This window comes from Lactuca virosa, chromosome 9 (assembly GCF_052849685.1).
Source record: "Lactuca virosa cultivar CGN04683 chromosome 9, Lactuca_virosa_CGN04683_v6, whole genome shotgun sequence".
Taxonomy (NCBI): Eukaryota; Viridiplantae; Streptophyta; class Magnoliopsida; order Asterales; family Asteraceae; genus Lactuca; species Lactuca virosa.
The window spans coordinates 162,877,585-162,897,158 of NC_136434.1; the positions used below are offsets into that span (position 1 = coordinate 162,877,585).

General features: G+C 37.9%; 1 protein-coding gene across 1 annotated transcript; it reads right to left on the minus strand.

Annotated features, from left to right (window-relative positions):
- Nucleotides 1-1,495: 1,495 nt before the first annotated feature.
- On the minus strand, nucleotides 1,496-5,233 carry LOC145137171 (phosphatidylinositol 3,4,5-trisphosphate 3-phosphatase and protein-tyrosine-phosphatase PTEN2A-like). The gene is made up of 13 exons (XM_079071307.1): nucleotides 5,068-5,233; nucleotides 4,142-4,640; nucleotides 3,944-4,045; nucleotides 3,772-3,828; nucleotides 3,633-3,698; nucleotides 3,349-3,525; nucleotides 3,184-3,270; nucleotides 3,037-3,101; nucleotides 2,858-2,934; nucleotides 2,706-2,752; nucleotides 2,491-2,621; nucleotides 2,252-2,321; nucleotides 1,496-2,161 (listed from the first exon to the last, which is right to left on the minus strand). Exons 2-13 carry the CDS (start codon nucleotides 4,568-4,570, stop codon nucleotides 1,739-1,741), a joined length of 1,731 nt encoding a protein of 576 aa, XP_078927433.1. The 5' UTR covers nucleotides 4,571-4,640; nucleotides 5,068-5,233; the 3' UTR covers nucleotides 1,496-1,738.
- Nucleotides 5,234-19,574: the final 14,341 nt, after the last annotated feature.

A 19,574-nucleotide genomic window follows, 5' to 3' on the forward strand; every position in this document is an offset into this window, starting at 1 on the left:
TCAACACTCCAATTAATCTAGTTTCTATGTGTTTCATCATTACATGTTGCTTTCGACCAGCAAGATGAGAAAAATACACAATAGGGCTAGTAGAAATGACATTGGACACGTTACAAGTGCTTAAAGCATCAAATGTTGTTCCTACTTGCAAAATCTTATACATGTTTGACTCCATATCATCACTTCCCACTCCTTTGTCTTCAAGTAACTTACATCTAAATTGACAAGTTTGTCCTCTTTTCGGTGAGTTTTGTAACATCCCAGTTCATCCCGTTTATGTATGTTTCACAACCATTGTACCATTCCTCTTACTAGCAAGATGAGAAATATACAGAGTAGGCAACTACAAACGACATTACATTCACGTAGGATGTGAGACCTTGAGAGTGATTCATGATATTCATATGGGATTTTATTTTATTTCAGAGTGATTAGATTTCTAGATAATCATCATTATACACAAGCAAGGCCGCTACCTTTTGTTTGATGCTTCACAAGTCACCTGGTAAATTTTGAATGGACATTGGAACTATCTAAGGTGTTATCTTTATGACACATGAGTCCTATTATTGAACAGGATTTGAAAGTGTGTCGTTTTGGTTGAAATCAATACATGAGCCCCATCTAACCATCTATGTATGTGAGCTTGGACTTTTATGAGATTGACTTGAGATTGGGATAGATACATATTGCATTATTACTTGTCGACTAAATAATCCCTTTGAAATGTTGATTTATATGGGATTGATTTAACTTTTTAGCTAACCATTATTGGAATATTTGAATATGTTGGAACTTGGAAATTTATTTATGGGTTACTAAACTTTTTTTGGTTTTGGATTATGAGTATATTTACCCTTTCACTTTGGATTTTGAGTCATTAAACCCTTTTCACTTTGGATTATGGGTTACTAAACCCTTTGTCTTCGGATTACGGGTTGTTACACCTTTTTGACCTGTAATAAGAGTTTACAATCTTGACATGTATTCATATTGAAGACTTAGAAGAGTAACGAGGGTATTAAACGTGTGGTACATTTGAACTATGTTATGATATTGGATTGATGTTAAATCCCTCTTTTAAACCTATAATTGATTTGGCAACTTTGTGACCGTTATTTTTGCAATTAAAACTTTGAATCTTTGGATTTATAATAAATGTTTTTAAAAGGTTGTTTTTTAAAAATGAGAATGGAATTAGAACAGTCCAAAATAAGTAGTAGCATATAGTTACTAGTTAGTGTTTCATCAAGAAAACCAAGAAAGTCATTGTGGTCCATATTCACCAAAATCGACATCACTAAACGTTAATATTGTAGGGTCTACAAAGGTCACAGGGTTTGGAACAAAGACATTTGTAATGTATGTCGATAGTCAACGATTGTGAATGACTAGCACCAACATCCATGGAAGTTGTCATCTTGAATGCATAGAACTATATTGTTATTATGATTAGGGTTTCAAAGTCCCCTATAGCAAAAAACCCATGAAAAAATTAAACCAAATTCCACAAGAAATTACCAATATCACATCAACAATTATTCTCATACAAGAAAATAATACATCAACTTACAATCAATCAAACCCACCCATATAACTTTCATCGAGTTTTGTAACCTGGGTATGAACGAAACTTCAGAATAAATGAAATAAAAGTTATTAAAAAAAAAACATTAAAATACGTTCAAATTCCATTTTATATACAACCAACCACATTTCCACAAGTCTCTTTCAATTCTCAATCACTTTCATAATCTTCATCATCATCACCAAATGTAAACACAGATGCATCAGCCGCCATTGCCTTGAAATCACTCACCTCTCCGGTCATCTTTTCCGGTACACCGGAATCACTTTCCGGCTTCCTGGCCGGAATCGGAGTCGGAGTCGGAGTCGGAATCACATTTCCTATCGACAAATTCTTCGTGTCATTTGACAATTTTGCAACTTTCGGATCGGACTCGGTGTCGGAAAACACCTCGTCATCTTTTTCGGAGTCTTTTGTGGTGGTGGCGGCTGGTGGTGGTGGATCTGATGTTGTACCCTCAGCTGGTTTGGTTGTACTTTCGGTTTCGGGTTTTGGTTGGGTGGTGGTGGTGGTGGTGGTGTTGTAGTCCACCACCACGACTTCAACTTGAAACCCGGGAGATGGTAACTTTCTCTGTTGATAATTTAATGGAATTTAGTAAAAGTATTAAATATATAAGAAAAATGTAAAAAAATTAAAATAAAAATAAAAATAAAAAGTTACCTTATCAAATCCATCAAGGTCATTTGTGGTTAGAATCTTTCTGTTTTCAATCATTGTTGTGTTCAGCCAGCTTCATATATACAAATGAAAAAAAAACATCATGGATTGAGTTTTTGTATGAAACTTTTATATTATATGCAAGAGTAATTTACATTTTTGACCCTTTAAGTATAGCTGATTTTTCAATTTTAGTCCCAAAAATATAGTCATTGTGATATATGAGAATTTTATGTTTTTACCAGTAGAAATCGCCTTGACGATCATGGAAAGTAACTTTAAAATCACCAGATAATTCGGTCAATCCGGGCTCTCCGGGTAGCGCAAAGACCATTATACCCTTTCTTGGAGCAGAAAACCAAAAATCTTCAGGCTGGTTCAAAAACAGTCCAGTGAGGGTATATAAGTCAAAAAGACCATATACATTTTATTTTGTAAAAACTACAAAGAAACATACCGATAGATCCTTGGTTCTTGGATGCTTCTTGGTGGAAAAAAGAACACCTGCAACCAAAAAGAGAAATGTTTCCTAACATGGAATGGAATCACAAACAAATGGAACGGAATTGATCATTACATTCCATTATCAATTATCATGTTAGTAGTTACCATTATGATCTGAGATAGAAATGGAGGGCCTAATCCAATATGGACACCTATGAAGGCGAAATCCTCTAAGCATACACCTACACAATAATAATAAAACTCAATTAAACTATTTAAAAAAAAAAAAGAAAAAAAAAAGAAATTAAAGAGAGAGAGAGAGATATATAATATTTAATGTGTACCTGCGCCCCGGCTGATCTTCTCCATTAAAGTATGTCATAACACGTTCAAAGTATTTGACATACCTCTATGTTAAAAAAAGACGAAAACGGACATATCAGATATATGTTTTTTTTTTAAATTAAAAAAAGAAAAAAGATTCGACTTACTATTTGACTTGGAAGAACAAGTCCTTTTCCATCAACACATCTTTTTTGGTTGTAATATGATATAGACTCCTCAGCTGTGGGGAAAAACTGCAGGGAGAAGTAATAACAATTGATATGATATACAGTTTGTATGAGGGGTAGTTTGGTAAATTGAAGAGTTGGTACCTTGAGATATAAAAGAAGACTTGAAATCATTAAACCTGTTCTTGCCATTCCAGCCTTACAATGGACAACTACAACATTTTCAATGTCCTCTTTTAACCATGCATATGCACTATGGCAAAATGATATTATCAGTTGAATTGGAGGGCAATTATGGTCATCAAATGGAAAACTAGCAACCTGCAAAAAATATATTAAATGGGACTAATTTAAGAAAATGATGAAATGATTTAATTAACAAAAACATAAAAGTACAAGTAGGTTGACTTTTTGACTTGTTGACTAACCTTCCCTTCAAATAGTGATGCATCATATAGCCTCTCAGAGCAAAGATTGTATACCTTGTACTTATCCTAACATCCACAAATTATAAAAAAGAGAGCTAAATAAAATTGGAGACTAAATGTAAAAACACAAAGTTGTTACCTTGTGATATGTTTCAAAGAACCTAATGACTTCCTCCATGTGGTTACGATAAAATCCCTACACAAAATTTCAAATATTATCAACAAAACTATTTCATTACTTGAATACTTGTGCTAATGATAGTTAAGTTGATGATAAAAGATTAAAAGTTAAAAGCACTCTGTGAACTTACCTCAACATATCCAAAGAAGCCTGAGCTCATATCACCAGCAGGAAATCCCATAGCAATAATATTCTCAGTAATGTAAGTCATATCTAAATCAAATCCCCCTTCCTGTAACCAATATAAAGTAATGTCAGAAGCCCATATAGAAAGATGAATCACAGAAAACTTATATAGAGATAAGATATATAGATAATACATTAATACCTGATATCTTCTTTTGTTTTGTGATACAACATGGCGAGCTTTGACTTGGACAGCTTTGACTGCATTTTTGGATGTGTCTACAAAACCTTTGGTGATTGTTCCAAAAATGCCAGGTTGAGGTGTAGTTGGAGCTCCATCAGGACTAGGAGTATGAGTATCATCTTGTTGAGGAGTTTTTGGGGATAATCGCAACCCAAGTCCACTAGTCAAACGAGCAAACCTTCCAGTGTTTTCAGATGAAGAAGATTCATCTTGTGTGCCTCCTAAAGGTTGTGGAAGTTTCAGACTTTTGGCCCATGTAGTTATCCCAGAAGCAGATAACTTTGATGGTGAATCTTGTGCAGAATCATTTCTAGGTTCCACTGCTGCAGTGGGTTGTGGATTTGAGTCTTTCACAGGTGGCGATGGATTAGCAGATTCTGACTCCATTTATGTATCAAATTGAGAGTCCGACCTTCAAATTCCTTCAGAGTAGTAAATTGGCTACTGTTTGATTGTTCTGTAGAAATCAAAACGATATTATATGTTATTCAAAAGTGGCGAAACAGATGGATTTATGTGTATCTGTAAACTTGGATAAAACCCTAAAAGTTTCTAGTTGCTAAGCTGTCATAAAATTAATCACAGAGTCTTAAAATTACACAACACGATTGGCACAATGAGCAAGTGAGATTTTCGTTTCTTAAAAGAGTGTAAAGTCATTTTCCCCAATCCACGGATCCAGAAATCCAGAGTATTTTAAAATTAGCAAAGTCTACTAAGGAAATTTCTTCTGATCTGCAACCCTAACGAAATATAAAGAAATAAATTGCATACTTCTGTATACAGAGATACATAACACAACTACAAATAGGTTAATTCACCATGTGGAACAGTCGGTTATGTATCGATGAATCTACAAAGAACAAATTTAGCTCAAATCTTACGGGATGAAGTGGTATCGGATCGTCTGAGTAGTTAGGAGTAGAGAACGGTGGTTTCCGGTGTCTTGTGGGAGGTTTTCGGCGGCAGTATCAGTCGTCGTCTTCTTGGTTTGCGTTCTATGTGCTATGAGATTGAATGAGGCTAAAAGAATACGTGGATTGACTGTTACTTATTTGCTCTAAAGTCCTTCGATTTAGTTGTTTTATATATCGACCCATAAGATACTTTATATTTGGAGTATTAGCTAATAGCTGAAAAGCTAGCTGTTAACTAAAAGGCTAGCTGATAAAAAATAGCGTTTGGTAAACCTAGCTGAAAAGCTAGCTGAAATATATAAAATTACATAAAAGGACATGTAAAAGTATGTGTTTTTATAATTAATTAAGGGGTGTATTTGAAAAATTTTTAAAAAGCTCCTAAAAAGCTAGTCTAAGTAGCTTTTCAAAAAGCTAGTTTATAAGCTACTTTTTGGCTTACCAAACACGACAACATAAAAAAGCTCAAAAAATAAGCTAGTTTATCAGCTAGCTGTGGCGCGCCAAACATAACCTAAATAATAGAAAAAATATCAAATTCAATATTATGATTGATAAAAAAGTTAAATACTTACTATTTAGGTTGTGTTTGGCGCGCCACAGCTAGCTGATAAGCTAGCTTAAATATTTATCGTGTTTGGTAAGCCAAAAAGTAGCTTATAAGCTAGCTTTTTGAAAAACTACTTAGACTAGCTTTTTAGGAGCTTTTTTAAAATTTTCCAAATGCACCTCTTAATTAATTATAGAAACACATGTCCTTTTATGTAATTTTATATATTTCAGCTAGTTTTACCAAACGTTATTTTTTATCAGCTAGTTTTTTATTTAACAGCTAGTTTTTCAGCTAACAGCTAGCTTTTCAGCTAGTACGTCAAACATAGCCTTAGTATTTACCGAAATAAAAATAATATAGTTCATTATTGTTTGCCAAATTTATTTTTAAAAAGAGAGAAATAATGTGGTTTATAGAGACGGTAAAAACGAACATGACATGTTAACACAAAACAAAATAAACAGATTTATGTAAGAGATTTCAATTTGTTAAGTAACAGGTTGACACAACATAAAAACTTAAAAAAAAGTAAAAATAAGGGTAGGGTAACACACTTTCAATCTATTAGGTTACAAACGCGGCATGGCATGATAATGTATATTTTTTAATATGTAAACTTTAAGTCCATTAACTCAACACAAAATGAATGAGTTTGGGTAAAAGATTTCAACTTGTTTAAAGTAAACAGGTTGACAGGACACGAAAAATAAATAGGTAAAGTTAAGACGTGATTCAATCCGTTTGATTTTCAACATGGTGTTGGATGACAAGTTTACAATATTTTTTGTTAGGTGTATTGATATAAAATGACAAACTTAGAGTACTAATAGTCTTCCATAAATTCCACAAATTTTAGAATAGATATGTATGTCCTTATCCATGCACTTCAACTATGTTATTGTCATTTTGTTCAATTCATTATTCATATAAACAATAACCTAACACATATCATAAATATTATTTCACATCACACCTACATAGCTTTGTTTCTTGCGCAGAATATTTTCCAATTACATATTATTATACATTATATCAATGAATTGTACGCCCATAAAAACATATGTGGAATGTCATAAACAAAATGATGTCCTATTAGTTCATTTATAGCTACAATTGTCTTTTTTAAAATGACAAGTTGTCACAAACTTGAAACATGTATGAGTCGAACATAAGACAATAAGACAATTCATTTTAAATGCTTAAGTTTATATTTTTCATGCTAGCTTAAAATCTAGCCGATAGATAAGCTAGTTGATAAAAAAAATTATATACGGTATAAACTAGTTGATATCTAACTAGAAAATATAAAATTACATAAGGTATGTAGAATAATAACTCATTATCATAAGACAAACATACAATCCATTTAATTAAATTAAAGTGAGTATTAAATAATAGTTTTATGCTTATTTATGTTTAAATGAAACTCTTTGCAACATATTTACAATATTATTATACAATTCTTGTATTTCATTGTGTCACTCACGAATGTTATGATGACTAAATCTTGAATAATTATTTATTTCTTTTGTATGTACGTGATCACTATGTTGTTGAATAATATTAAAAATCATATACGTCAAAGTCGTTCCTTCAAATATAAATATAAAGGTTAAATGTCATCGTTATCACATATATTTGAGTATCCTCACTATATTCTAGCATTTTGGTCAATATTTTCACATCTTCTTCAACACTCAACACACGAACGTTTGGTGCAACTTCGAAGAGATGATTGTACATGAATGAAAACCTCTTGATCGCTTACTATAAGCAAATATTCAATTTGTAAATTATGATGTATAATATGTGAATATAATGCCAAATATCTCGTTGTTAAGGTATCATATGTCTACTATGTAATATTTCCATATATGAAAGAAAGATAAAAAAATATTTAAATATTGGCTAGATAAAAATTATAAACAAAGATCAAAGTGGTTCTGGGCTTTAAAACATTCATAGATCTCAGTTGCTTGAGTTTTTTATAATTAATAAAATAATATTTAGAAAGATTAAAAAAATCCATAAACTCGTTAAAAATGCTGGTTTGAGTATTTGTTTTTTTTTTTTTAAAGTTAGTTCCTAACCTACATATTGATTTGCCAAAGACAACCTAAGAAAAAAAAAGTACAAAAGTAAAAGTAAAATAAATAAATAAAATAGATGCACTTTGTCAAACATTGCCTAAATCCCAACTTACAAAAAACGTAACATTGCATAAGTGTTGCACGTGGTCCTACTTGCCACAAAAATTATTCTAGCTTTTGCTCTTATCTACATGAACAATGACTTAAATACATAAACTTCCACTTGATGGATACAATATTTTGCTTAGCACAATATAAATTAACAATATATGCTTTACGTAAAATCATGTTATGCATGTGTTATGCTTGCAATGCTTAACAAACACAAACTCATGCTTATAATAAAATTAGTTTAGCTTCCAAGCATATTATTTTTGTCCATTATTTTTAGCACACCACTTTTATTTGTCATCATATCCTGCTGTTTGGTTTCGACAAGGGAGACGATACATTTATGAATGTGTGCTAGACGTTCGGTTAAAAGTTTTACATGTCAAAAACAAAATACTTGCACTCGGAATAGATATATTCATGAATACATATTAAACTTTCACACTACTAGAAAAAAGACTTTTTTTTATAGACGAATTACGACGTACACCAATTTTATGACATATATAAAATGTTTGTCATCAAAATTATGTCATAGTTTGTAAAATATCAATGATTTACAATAGATAAATATGTCCGTCGATTTATTTCGTATTTTAATATCTAAAAATTGTAGAAAAAAAAAACACGGAGTATTTTTATTGTCTAAATTAACTTTTTTTATGAGTTAATATGATAAGGTATCTCATATTTCACTAGAAATATAAATTTATATTTTCTATTGTATCAATTTTTTCATCAAATTTAGTACCCAAGCTACCTCTCACCATCCTTTTTCCTTGGTTATTTGGTATTATTCTCCGTCCATACAATATTTTATATTCATTAAAATAATAGTAATAATAACAATAATATAATAATTATGAAATAATCGTTAAAAAAATGGTGATTTAACTCACCATGTTTGTCTCCAAAATAACCTATCAGTGTTAATTTGTTTTTTATTCCTCACATTCGCCGTTTTTCCATGGTGTTATCCGTTTTGTTCCCGAGTTTTACTTAAGGGTGATATGAATGGATATGGAAGGAATGTGAGGGATGTCGAAGGAAAATCGTGTTCCCGAGTTTAATTAATGGAAGAAAAGTGAGGGGAAGGAAAAGATTTTGGAGTTATATTTCCTTCCAAATTTTTTTCCCAAATTGAGCGGATACGGGAAGAAAACAAGGGAAGGAAAATCTTTTAGTTTTATTTATTTTCCTTTCTAACTTGGGAACACAAAAACTTCAAAATTTTGTTTCATTTCCTTCGAACTCAGGAACATGGAATAAGGAAAATTTTATTTCCCCTCCCTTTCTTTCCGTCAATATTTTTTTTCCCTTGAATTTACAAATAAAAAACTCGGGAACAAATCTTAAAAGCCCTCGTACTGATACCCTGTTCGTTCAAAATCGTCAACACCACGAAAACTCAAACGAAGAGCAAACGTCGATCAATTATGTTTGATGCGCTCAAGAAATTGACTGGCTAACTCGCCACATGTAGGGGTGTTCACGGGGCGGTTCGGCTCGGATAGTAATAAAATTGTGAACCATGATCACGGAACGGGTACCTTACATGCACTAACCAAAACCGAACTGCATTGTACAAAAACCTGAACCGAACCGTGTGAAGGCGGGTAACCACGGTTCGGTTCACTGTTACCCAGTAAATAAGTAAATATAAAAAAAACAAAATTAATCAAAAAATATATATAAACTAAATTCAAGTCAATTGTAAAATATTCTTTCAAAACAAAATCATCCAAAACAAAACAATTCAACAAGAGATATTTTAAAATTGTTTAAGACTAGTTTGATAACACAAAAAAACATCCATAATCCCTTCAACAAAACAAAAAACAGCAGCAAATCATCTCAAAATCAGCACCAAACCTGCAAAAAAAAAACAACATTTAGTACAAATAGCAACAAAAACACACACACGCACATATAAAACAGTATAAAAACAGCACAAAAAACTGTACAAAACAGCTCAAAAAACACAAAACAACGCTAAAAAACTGCACAAAACAGCACAAAAACCACACAAAACAGCTACCAAAATGTAAGGTACCAAAATTTTGTGAAAGAAAACAAAACAGAAGGGGAAAAGTCGAGAAGTGATGAAGGTACCAAAAATTTGACAAAGAAAAATCAAGAAATCAAACCAGGGAAAGGGAATATCGAATTACCGAGTAGGCGAGTACCAAACGACGGCGAATTGGCGATGGAAAGAACAACGTCGTTGTAACGACGTCATTGGTGAGAACGATGGCGGAATTTCGGCGAGGTGGCGAGGAATGGTGTGACTGTGAGTCGGACGATGGTTGATCGTTGTTTGAATTTCGGCGACGTTGTTTGAATTATGGGTCTATCTCAATCTCTCGCTTCCCCGCGACATCCTGAAGCTTGACGAGGGTATTGTATCTTTGGGTAGACACAAACTCCCGAATCTGGGTCTTGAGCATGCTCAAGTATCGTGACATCTAAGCCTACTCCAATGAAGCATACTCAGGACAAAAAAGAGCCATCTCAGTAAACATCTTGGTGATCTTCGTCGCCATCTCTGTCGCCTTCCTCAAAGAGAGATACTCCTGAGCCAACCTCTCTCTTTCTCTCTCCTCCAAGGGAACATACATAGTGCATAACATCTTAGAGAATTGCTCCCAAGTCACTGCAGCCTTCTCCGCTGGAGAATAAGTACCTTTTGCTAGCATCCACTAATCCTTCGCCCTAACCGAAGAAGGTTCATGGCGTACTTAACCTTCTGGTCATTCGGGCGCGAACGTGTGAATAAGCAACCCTCCACATCAGACAACCACCTCATTGCCACAATCGAGTCCTTGAACCCGTCAAACTATGGGGGATTCGTGTTGCTGAAGTCTCGGTAATGTAATAACCTCCCTCCTGAATCCCTGCAGCAGCAAAGCCACGGTAGCTGCTACAGCAGCAGCCTCAGTCACAGTGGCGTACCGATCATCAAACAGCTCAATCATAGCGGTCTTAATAGACCCAAAACCTCGGGGATGGCACCCCAAACAACAGCAACTACCTCAGTAGCGATCAACTCACGGATGTCATCATCTGTCAATCCCAGCCTATTCTAGCCACCGAATCCTCTCGTGAACACCATACTGAAAATAAACCAAAATATATCATAAATTCCCCACTTCATACTATTTCAATCATTATAGAGAGACTAAACCCTCGTGGTTTGTGACTTCCTCGCTACGCGTACGGATCATGTGCTTTCACTAGTACAGGCTCATACTATCTTCCACACCTACCTGTATTTGTATCAATGTATCATCACAAACTACCCGAAATAAACCCACAACTAGGATACACATACATCCTATACTCACTCTCTCGAAAGTGGCTAATCACTCCTCGTCTGGCCAGCTGCTCACATACTCACTCATGAAACTTCCACTAACCCTGCTGCCACTCGTGCATGCTAATCACACATAACGTTGTATTCCATAGACAGTCGAATACTTGAATCTACCCTAAGACCACAACCAAACAAGGAACATGAAATAAGGATAAACCAAACACTCTCAGACTATATAATCGTAGTTATGTATAACTATGATGCACACACTAAGCAACTATAGTAATGATGTCAATTTTATATAACATACAAGAAATTCTCCTAAGCTAACATGCATCATACATCAGACAATGGTAGCATGCAATTCCTGAAGATCCATAGTCTACCACTAGCATGTAGTTCTATTATAAACATCATAACAAATAACAATGTGGGTATCTTGGGGTATATTTTCTTGCTTCGGCTGATCGTACACATCTCATACTTCTTGGTCATCCTCGAAACAATTTTTGAAAACAATTTTGGAACTTATTTAATAACTTTTACAAATCCATAGTTTAAGTCTGGATTCATACGAATACGAATACTCATCCAATTCACTAAAACTAGGGCTCTGAAACCAACTTGTAACATCCTAGAAATCACAATAAAAAATTTCATTTTAATTAAAGTAAAATCATTGTTTTCAACCAAAACCCAAGTCATAAGAAACCAATGTCAAGTACAAATATTCCAAAATCAATGTATCATAATAAATCCAAAACATGTCGCCGAAGGATGTGTACGATCACACCTTTGCTTTTCCCCGATCATCTGATGTACTTTAAACATAAAACTTAAACTGTAAGCCAAAGCTTAGTGAGTTCCCAAAAATACTACCACACAAATGTATAATAACATGCATATTGGGCCCACAACCATCGAGCTAGATTACCCCTGAGCCCACAACATGAGTCTGGCTTGCCTTTCTGGCCCACAGCTCAAGTCTGGATTACTCCCGAGCCTACAACATAAGTCTGGCTTGCCTTTCTGGCCTACAACTCTGGCTTGCTCTCGAGTTTATTGGCTTCCGTACAGAGCAGTAGTTGCCTCAACCCAACTGTACTATGTCGACATATGCAACAAATAAACATATAACTAGCAAACAGATAATCATGTAGATCTAGCAGATCACAACAGCATATCAACATCCTATATACCGGGATACATAACTGAATGGGTCGGCATTGGTGCCTTCGACCCACAAGTATAGTGAGGAAACTCACCTTTCAGTTTGACAAGAGAGCAAAAAAGAACATTGCTCCAAATGTCAACTTTACAGGTCACCTATACAGAAAAGAGTGACCTAGACTTAATTTACAACTCAAATACCCAAAATGCCCCTAAGTCAAACTTGGTCAAAATTCTGGTCAAAGGTCAAAAGTTAAAAGTCAAAAAGTCAAAGATTCCTTTTGGGATGCGTACGCCCTATGTACTCCTCTCTACGCCCAACATAGAGGGGTGCCTTCACAAACCACAAGCTTGAACCCTGGTACTCCCAACGTACTAGAGCTAAATCTTAACTTTTCCATTAAGCTCTTATTTCATTGAGACAAAGCACCAAACTTCATATCCAAATATCAAGGGACGTCTTAATGGATAAAGTCTCTAACTTTATCCATTTGCATGTATTCAAGAGGGTAAAAACTCAAACCCTTGGTCCAAAAGTCACCAAAAACTCCCAAACTCTTGTATGGCTTAATGAGAGTGCCTATGCTCTCTTTTTTATGAATCTAGAATCTTAAAACTACAGGAAACTACATTTCAAGGACCTGGAGTAGCCCATACTCCATTAGACTAAACTATGGGACCAAAAATGCATACAATCTCTAGACTAATAAGATCTAAGCAAATGACACATCAAGATCCAAGCTTTATACCTCCAAATGAAGCTCAAGAGCAAGATACTTCTGGATCCAAGATACCTTGAGCTTCCAAGTTGATTCCACTTCTTTCTTCTTCCTTCAAGATCACCAAAAACACACTTTCAAGCTAAAAATGTTCACACAATGGATTATGGTTAGTAATGGACGATTTGGGAGATGGAGGCTGATGAGGGAAGAGGTCTTAGAAAGATAATGATGCTTAAATAGGGCTCAAACCCTAAAAATTAGGGTTTGACCCTCAGCTACTTACGCTCGACGTAAGTTGTAGTACGCTTAGCGTACTAGGCACACGCACGATTTCCACTTAAGGAGCCAAGGGACCAATTTTGCAAAGAAATTTCATATTAAGGGAATAAATGTGAAATACCTGGATCAAGGTGTTACAATTACAATGTTTCATATGAACTAAAATACACAAATCAATAACCGATAAACTAAAAACATGAACAAAGTGAAAAAGATACGTTAAAAATCTTACGATAATCGCAGTAAACAATATTTCTTCAACACAATGCCAATTTTAGACACCTCATTTATTCACGCAAAAAGACCGGTTACAATGCATATGGAAAATCAAAAGCTATCATTACAAACCCAAATCTAACCTATAACCGCAACCAACTAAAGAGCCACCTCCAATTAAGCGGTATGTCAAAAAACAAAGGTAGTCCAAAGGTGATTATTCCAAAAATTAAGCTTAATTAGGCACTCTAATTGTAACACCCGATTCCTGGTACATATTTAAATTCAAGAAATGTTGAAATTTACTCTGGGACTCGGTGAGTTGGAGGCCCAACTCGTCGAATAAACTCGACTGTTGATCGGGGGTTTAAGTGACCTACTCGACGAGTCGGAAGACCGACTCGACGAGTAGGAGTTGTCTGGACAAAACCCTAATATTTAGGGTTTGCACCCTATTTAAACAACTTATCCCATATCAGCCTCCATCGTCCCTCACACATCCAGAAGACCTTAAGCTGAAACCCTAGTATTGTTTGAGTGCTCTTAAGCCATTTTTGTGCATTTTTGGTGATTGTGAAGCTTGAGAATAAGGAAGGAGCTTGGCAGTTCAAGTTGAAGCTAGAAGATCCAGAGATTGTGTTCCATTTCCAGCTCAGTTAAGGTAAAAAGCTTCATTCTTGACTTCCCATGTGTTTAATCAACTTAGGGCTTGGATTTTGGTACCTTTAGGGCATTTCTAAGCCATTTTCGGGTTGTGGGTGTAATGTGGAGATATGGCTTCAAATCTTGGACTTTGGAGGGTTCTCATGGCATAAAGGTGCCAACTTTATGGCCATGAGAGACCCATGCATCTTGTAGACCTCTTTTTTGGCTTTTTGAGCCAAAGGCCCCATGCATGTACATAAAGTTCGAAGCTTTACGTATAAAATGGACCCTAGGAGGCCAGATCTATGGTTTTGACGCGTTAAGACCCATTATAATCGACTGTATAGTTTTGGACATAGAGGGACTCCGCGATTCGTTCTTGGGACTCAACGAGTCGGGGTGTATTTTCCACCAAAATCCTTTCTGTTATGGACCAGTTATTAAGATCGAAGGTTCCCCCAGTTGTTTAGGTACACTATGGACCTGGGAATCATAGGACTCGGCGAGTGGATGAACAGACCCGGCGAGTTCAAGGCAATGTCCCAGCCACATGAAGACGGACTCGGCGAGTTCAAAGGGAACTCGGCGAGCCATAAGCTAAACATCTTCTTATGGATGAAGATGAACGCGGCGAGTTCAAGGACGAACTCGGCGAGTCGGTTGAAGATTGTCCGATATGTTGCTGAAGGCGAACTCATCGAGCTCTTGCTAGACTCGACGAGTAAGGACGGGATTATGGCTTTTGTGGATATGGGGACTCGACGAGTTGACGAGCCAACTCGGCGAGTCGAGTCAACCAGATATTGACTTTGACCAAAAGTTGACTTTGACCATGGATTTGACTTTGACTTTGACTTGGATTGAGTGACCCTTGTAAGGGTTACGAGTATGAGTTGATAACTTAGAAGAGTTGTCGTGTAGGTATTGAGGAGTCGGGGAGAGTCGATTTCCACACCGAGATCAGCGCAAACACTACACGACTTCGAGGTGAGTTTCCTTCTCGTAGGGGTGGGTCTACTGCCACAATGTCGGCCCACAAGTGAGAGTGTTGGATATATGATTGTCTTTGTGATAATTATCTAGGATTGATATGTGATATGGTTACTGTGCTTGATATGATTAATGTGCTTGATATGATTATTATGCTTAATATGTGTTAGCAGTAGTAGGGGTGAAATAGTCCCCGGTTACCGGTTGAAAGATACCGAAGGGGAGGTTAGTTCCCAGTTACCGGTTGAAAGATATCGAGGGGGAGTCCAGCTCCCGGTTATGCCTGACAGTTACCGGTTGAAAGATACCAAGGATTATGCATTATTTGGTATGGGTATGATGGGGGAACTCACTAAGCTTTGTGCTTACTGTTTTTAGTTTTGGTTTCATGTACCTCTTCGTCTAAGGGGAAGGAGTCGGCGGTGTAGCGGCGCATTACACACACACACATGATTTTCGCATTGAGTTTTCTGGGATTGTACTCTGATTTTTATTACTATTGATGATATGGTTTTGAGACACGTTGTTACGGTTTTATAAATTGATATAACATTGGCAATGTTTTTGGTAAACTATTTTACAAGTTACTTAATTAAAAATGAAATTTTTTGCGTTGAAAATTGGGATGTTACAAGTTGGTATCAAAGCCTTGGTTTGAGGGATTCGGACACACCTCCGGGGGTGTCTGGACTCAAATCGAGGACTTGAAGGATTTTTACAAGAAAATAGTTTTCTAAAAATCTAAGTTAAAGAATTTTGAGAAAGAACGAGGTGTGTGATGCGTGTGACCGGCCGAGCTCAAGTAAGTTTTCCCCAAGATACCCATACTTGTTACGTTATGTTATATGATATGATTATGAGAACTGAATGCTAGATTAGGGCTAAGGATCTAGGAAGATGCCTTGTATGCCTGTTATATGATTCTGAGAACTGCATGCTAGAATAGAACTAAGGATCTATGAAGGATGCCTTATATGCCTGTTGTATGAGCTTATTGAGCTGTATGCTAGGGCTGTTAGTCAAAAGTATGAAAGCATGATTTGGTTACTCAATGCACGAATGTTGCTTGCTTTGTGCTATAAGGGTTCTGGCTAGCTTTAACTAACTAGTAGGCGAATATGTAACAGTATTAGCAAGCTAGTTAGGGAAAGGTGGTAGGGACTCCTAGTGCAGCTGATGGCGGAGAGTAGGTCGGAGGGTGTCCTAGGAAAGCCTAGGATGAGCTTAGTTGGGAAGTTGTATTAGTAGAAAGGGACTTGGTGAAGTCAAGGCAGTTCTTGAGGAAAGTACGGATAGATGTGGAAGGTATTATGGGCCCGTACTACTGGAAGTAGAGGATCCGTACTCGAATCAAGGAAGGCTAAGATAGAACCGGGAAACTTGGAGAGTGTGCGAGGCCTCTCGAGGATATGTATGATCCTGACGTTTATGTGTTTATTTTCAATATGGCGATTACGCGACATGGAGCAGGATCTGGATCAGGATCAGGGTCGGGCTCGGGTGCGGGATCCGAGCAGGTTGATGACGGTTTACGCGAGTTCATCGCTTCTGAGATCACTAGAGGTATCCTTGAGTCGACCCCTATCATTTTCGGGTCGATCAAGGAGGGGATTGTTGAGCTGATGGAGGATCGCCTCCGAGCATTCAGGAGTGACGTGGCGTCCAGCCAGTCGGGTACGCGCACTCTGTCCTTCAAGGACTTCCGGGGGAGTGGTGCGCCGGAATTTCACGGGGTGAAGGACACCATTGTGGCCAGGAGATGGATTGCAGATATCGAGTCTGCACAGTTGATGAGCTTCTGCCCGGAGGGGTCGAAGGTCTGCTTTGCTGCAGGTTGTTTGAGGGATCGAGCCAGAGATTGGTGGGAGTTAGTGGGTGATTCACTGAGGCCCCCATCCATTAAGGCTATGACTTGATCAGATTTTGTGACCAGGTTCAGGGCTGAGTTTGCGCCGGCTGTGGAGCTTCAGCAACTGGCCAGAGAGTTTCTTGATATGAGGCAGACTACTGAGACTGTGGCAGAGATCACCGCCAAGTTCCGGGAGAGGGCCTTGTTGGTAACTCAATACGCAGGGGATGAGGAGATGCGGAAGACCCGCTATCATGATATGTTGAGGGCTGACATTAGGGAGCATGTCAGCTATTCTGCTTGCCCGACTCTGGATTCCATGATTGTCAGGGCAAGGGAGAGAGAGAGATTGATTTATAGCACCTCAGGAAGAGGAAAGCAGAGACATGACAGGTTGTTGGGGTTTCAGGGAATAAACCCAAGGGATTCGCGCTAGGTCGAAGGGCCAGCATGGCCGGGACCGCTGCGGGAAATGCGGTAGGTCACATGAGGGAGTATGCCGCACTGGGTCGGGATCAGGCTGTTATAAGTGCGGCAAGACGGGGCACTTTGGCAGGGATTGTACTGCCCTCTCCCCCACAATTCAGACATCATACCTGATTTGCTTCCATTGCAATCAGAGGGGCCATAAAAAGGCCAACTGCCCTAGGTTGTCAGCAACATCAGCAGCAGCGCCAGTGGTGGCACCGACTCCAGCGACAGCACGAGTTGCGGATGGCCGGAAGGTCAAGGCAGAGGCTCCAGTGGTGCAGAGCCAAGCATTTCAGTTGACAGCTGAAGAGGCACGCGCCGCACCCGATGTGGTGACGAGATCGTTCCATGTGAACGGTATTCCAGTTCAGGTGTTGTTTGATTCGGGTGCTACCCGATCGTTTGTCTCTCTTGCGCTTAGCAAGAGGTTCCCTGAGTCCTCGGGCATGTTGGATTGCCCTCTAGAGGTCGATATTGCAGACGACCGGTCAGTGCGAGCATCCGCGGTTTTCAGAGATTGTGTTTTGAGATTGTTCGAGGAGCGCTACCTGGTAGACTTGGTTCCCATACCTTTGCGGGGGAACAAGGTTATTATAGGCATGGATTGGCTAATCCCCAATGGGGTGGTGATTGACTGCGCGCAGCAGTTGGTGCGGATCAGGACCCCAAGTGGGGGAGAGCTGGTGATTCAGGGCGAGAGGCCACGTCGAGGACCAGCCTTATGTTCAGCAGTGAGGGCTAGGCGCTACCTCCATCAGGGTTGCGCAGGATATGTCGCCTATGTTATGGATACCCGGGAGGCGGGTAAGGCGACGGTGGGCGATGTGCCAGTAGTACGAGAGTTCGCGGACGTATTCCCCGAGGAGTTGCCTGTGATACCTCCAGAGAGGCAGGTAGAGTTCAAGATTGACTTAGTTCTTGGTGCGGCTCCAATAGCCAAGGCACCGTATCGGTTGGCTCCTCCTGAGATGCAGGAGTTGTCTACATAGCTGTAGGAGCTGTTAGACAAGGGATTCATTAGACCGAGCAGTTCACCCTGGGGAGCCCTGATTTTATTTGTGAAGAAGAAGGACGGGCTGCACCGGATATGTATAGATTATCGGGAGCTGAATAAGGTAACGGTGAAGAACCGTTACCCACTCCCGAGGATTGATGACCTCTTTGCCCAGCTACAGGGAGCATCTTAGTTCTCCAATATTGACTTGCGTTAAGGTTATCATCAGATGAGGGTCAGAGAGGAGGATGTGCAAAAGACTGCTTTTCGCACACGATATGGTCACTATGAGTTCGTGGTGATGCCTTTTGGGCTCACCAATGCTCCTGCCGCGTTCATGGATCTCATGAACTACATGTGTAGGCCGATGTTGGATAGGTCTGTAATCGTTTTCATTGACGACATCTTGGTTTATTCCAAGACGCAAGAGCTATTGGATTAGTGTCTAAGTCCATAACTATTTTGGTATGTACTTGACCCGATTATGAGCATGGTCATTTTGGGTTGCCTTTACTGTAGCAATATGTAGGATGAATTAAGGAGAGAAAGGTTTAATTATGATTTATTAATATATTATGAGAATAATATATTAAAGGAGAAATCATATTGTTTAATTAATATTAGTCAAGAATTAATAAAGAATTAATTCTGTGGCTAAAAGAGATTAATTAAACTTAGGGGACTTGAATTGTAGTTATAGGATAATTGCAATTGGGCTATGGATCACCTTAGAATAATAGGTTGGACGAATTCTATGGGGAAGCCCATTAGAAATCGTCCAAGGCATGTTCCAGAAAGGGTCCATGGGCTGCTTAGGGCTTAAGCAGTCAAATTAGGGTTTCCTTGTTGGATAACCCTAATAGCCTAAGTATATAAGGAACCCTTGGGCACCAAAAACGTGGCTAACACTTGGATTAGGGTCTCCAGCCGTTTTTGGTGCCTCCCCTCCCTTCTCTCCTTCATCCAATTGCTTAGTGGTGTTTGTTACTCCATTAGAGGTGCAACACTTGAGGCACTAAGCTTTCTGAAGCCAATGATTGATTGTTATTGCTATATAACAATCAAAGGTAA

What these genes read in the sequence shown, in the direction of transcription:
- LOC145137171 (XM_079071307.1), bottom strand. Translation starts at nt 4,570, where the DNA reads ATGGAGTCAGAATCTGCTAATCCATCGCCACCTGTGAAAGACTCAAAT. An exon ending in GCTTCTTTGGATATGTTGAG is followed by an intron (nt 3,829 to 3,943) that starts GTAAGTTCACAG and finishes AATTTTGTGTAG; the next exon opens with GGATTTTATCGTAACCACAT. An exon ending in ACCTTGATGGATTTGATAAG is followed by an intron (nt 2,162 to 2,251) that starts GTAACTTTTTAT and finishes AATTATCAACAG; the next exon opens with AGAAAGTTACCATCTCCCGG.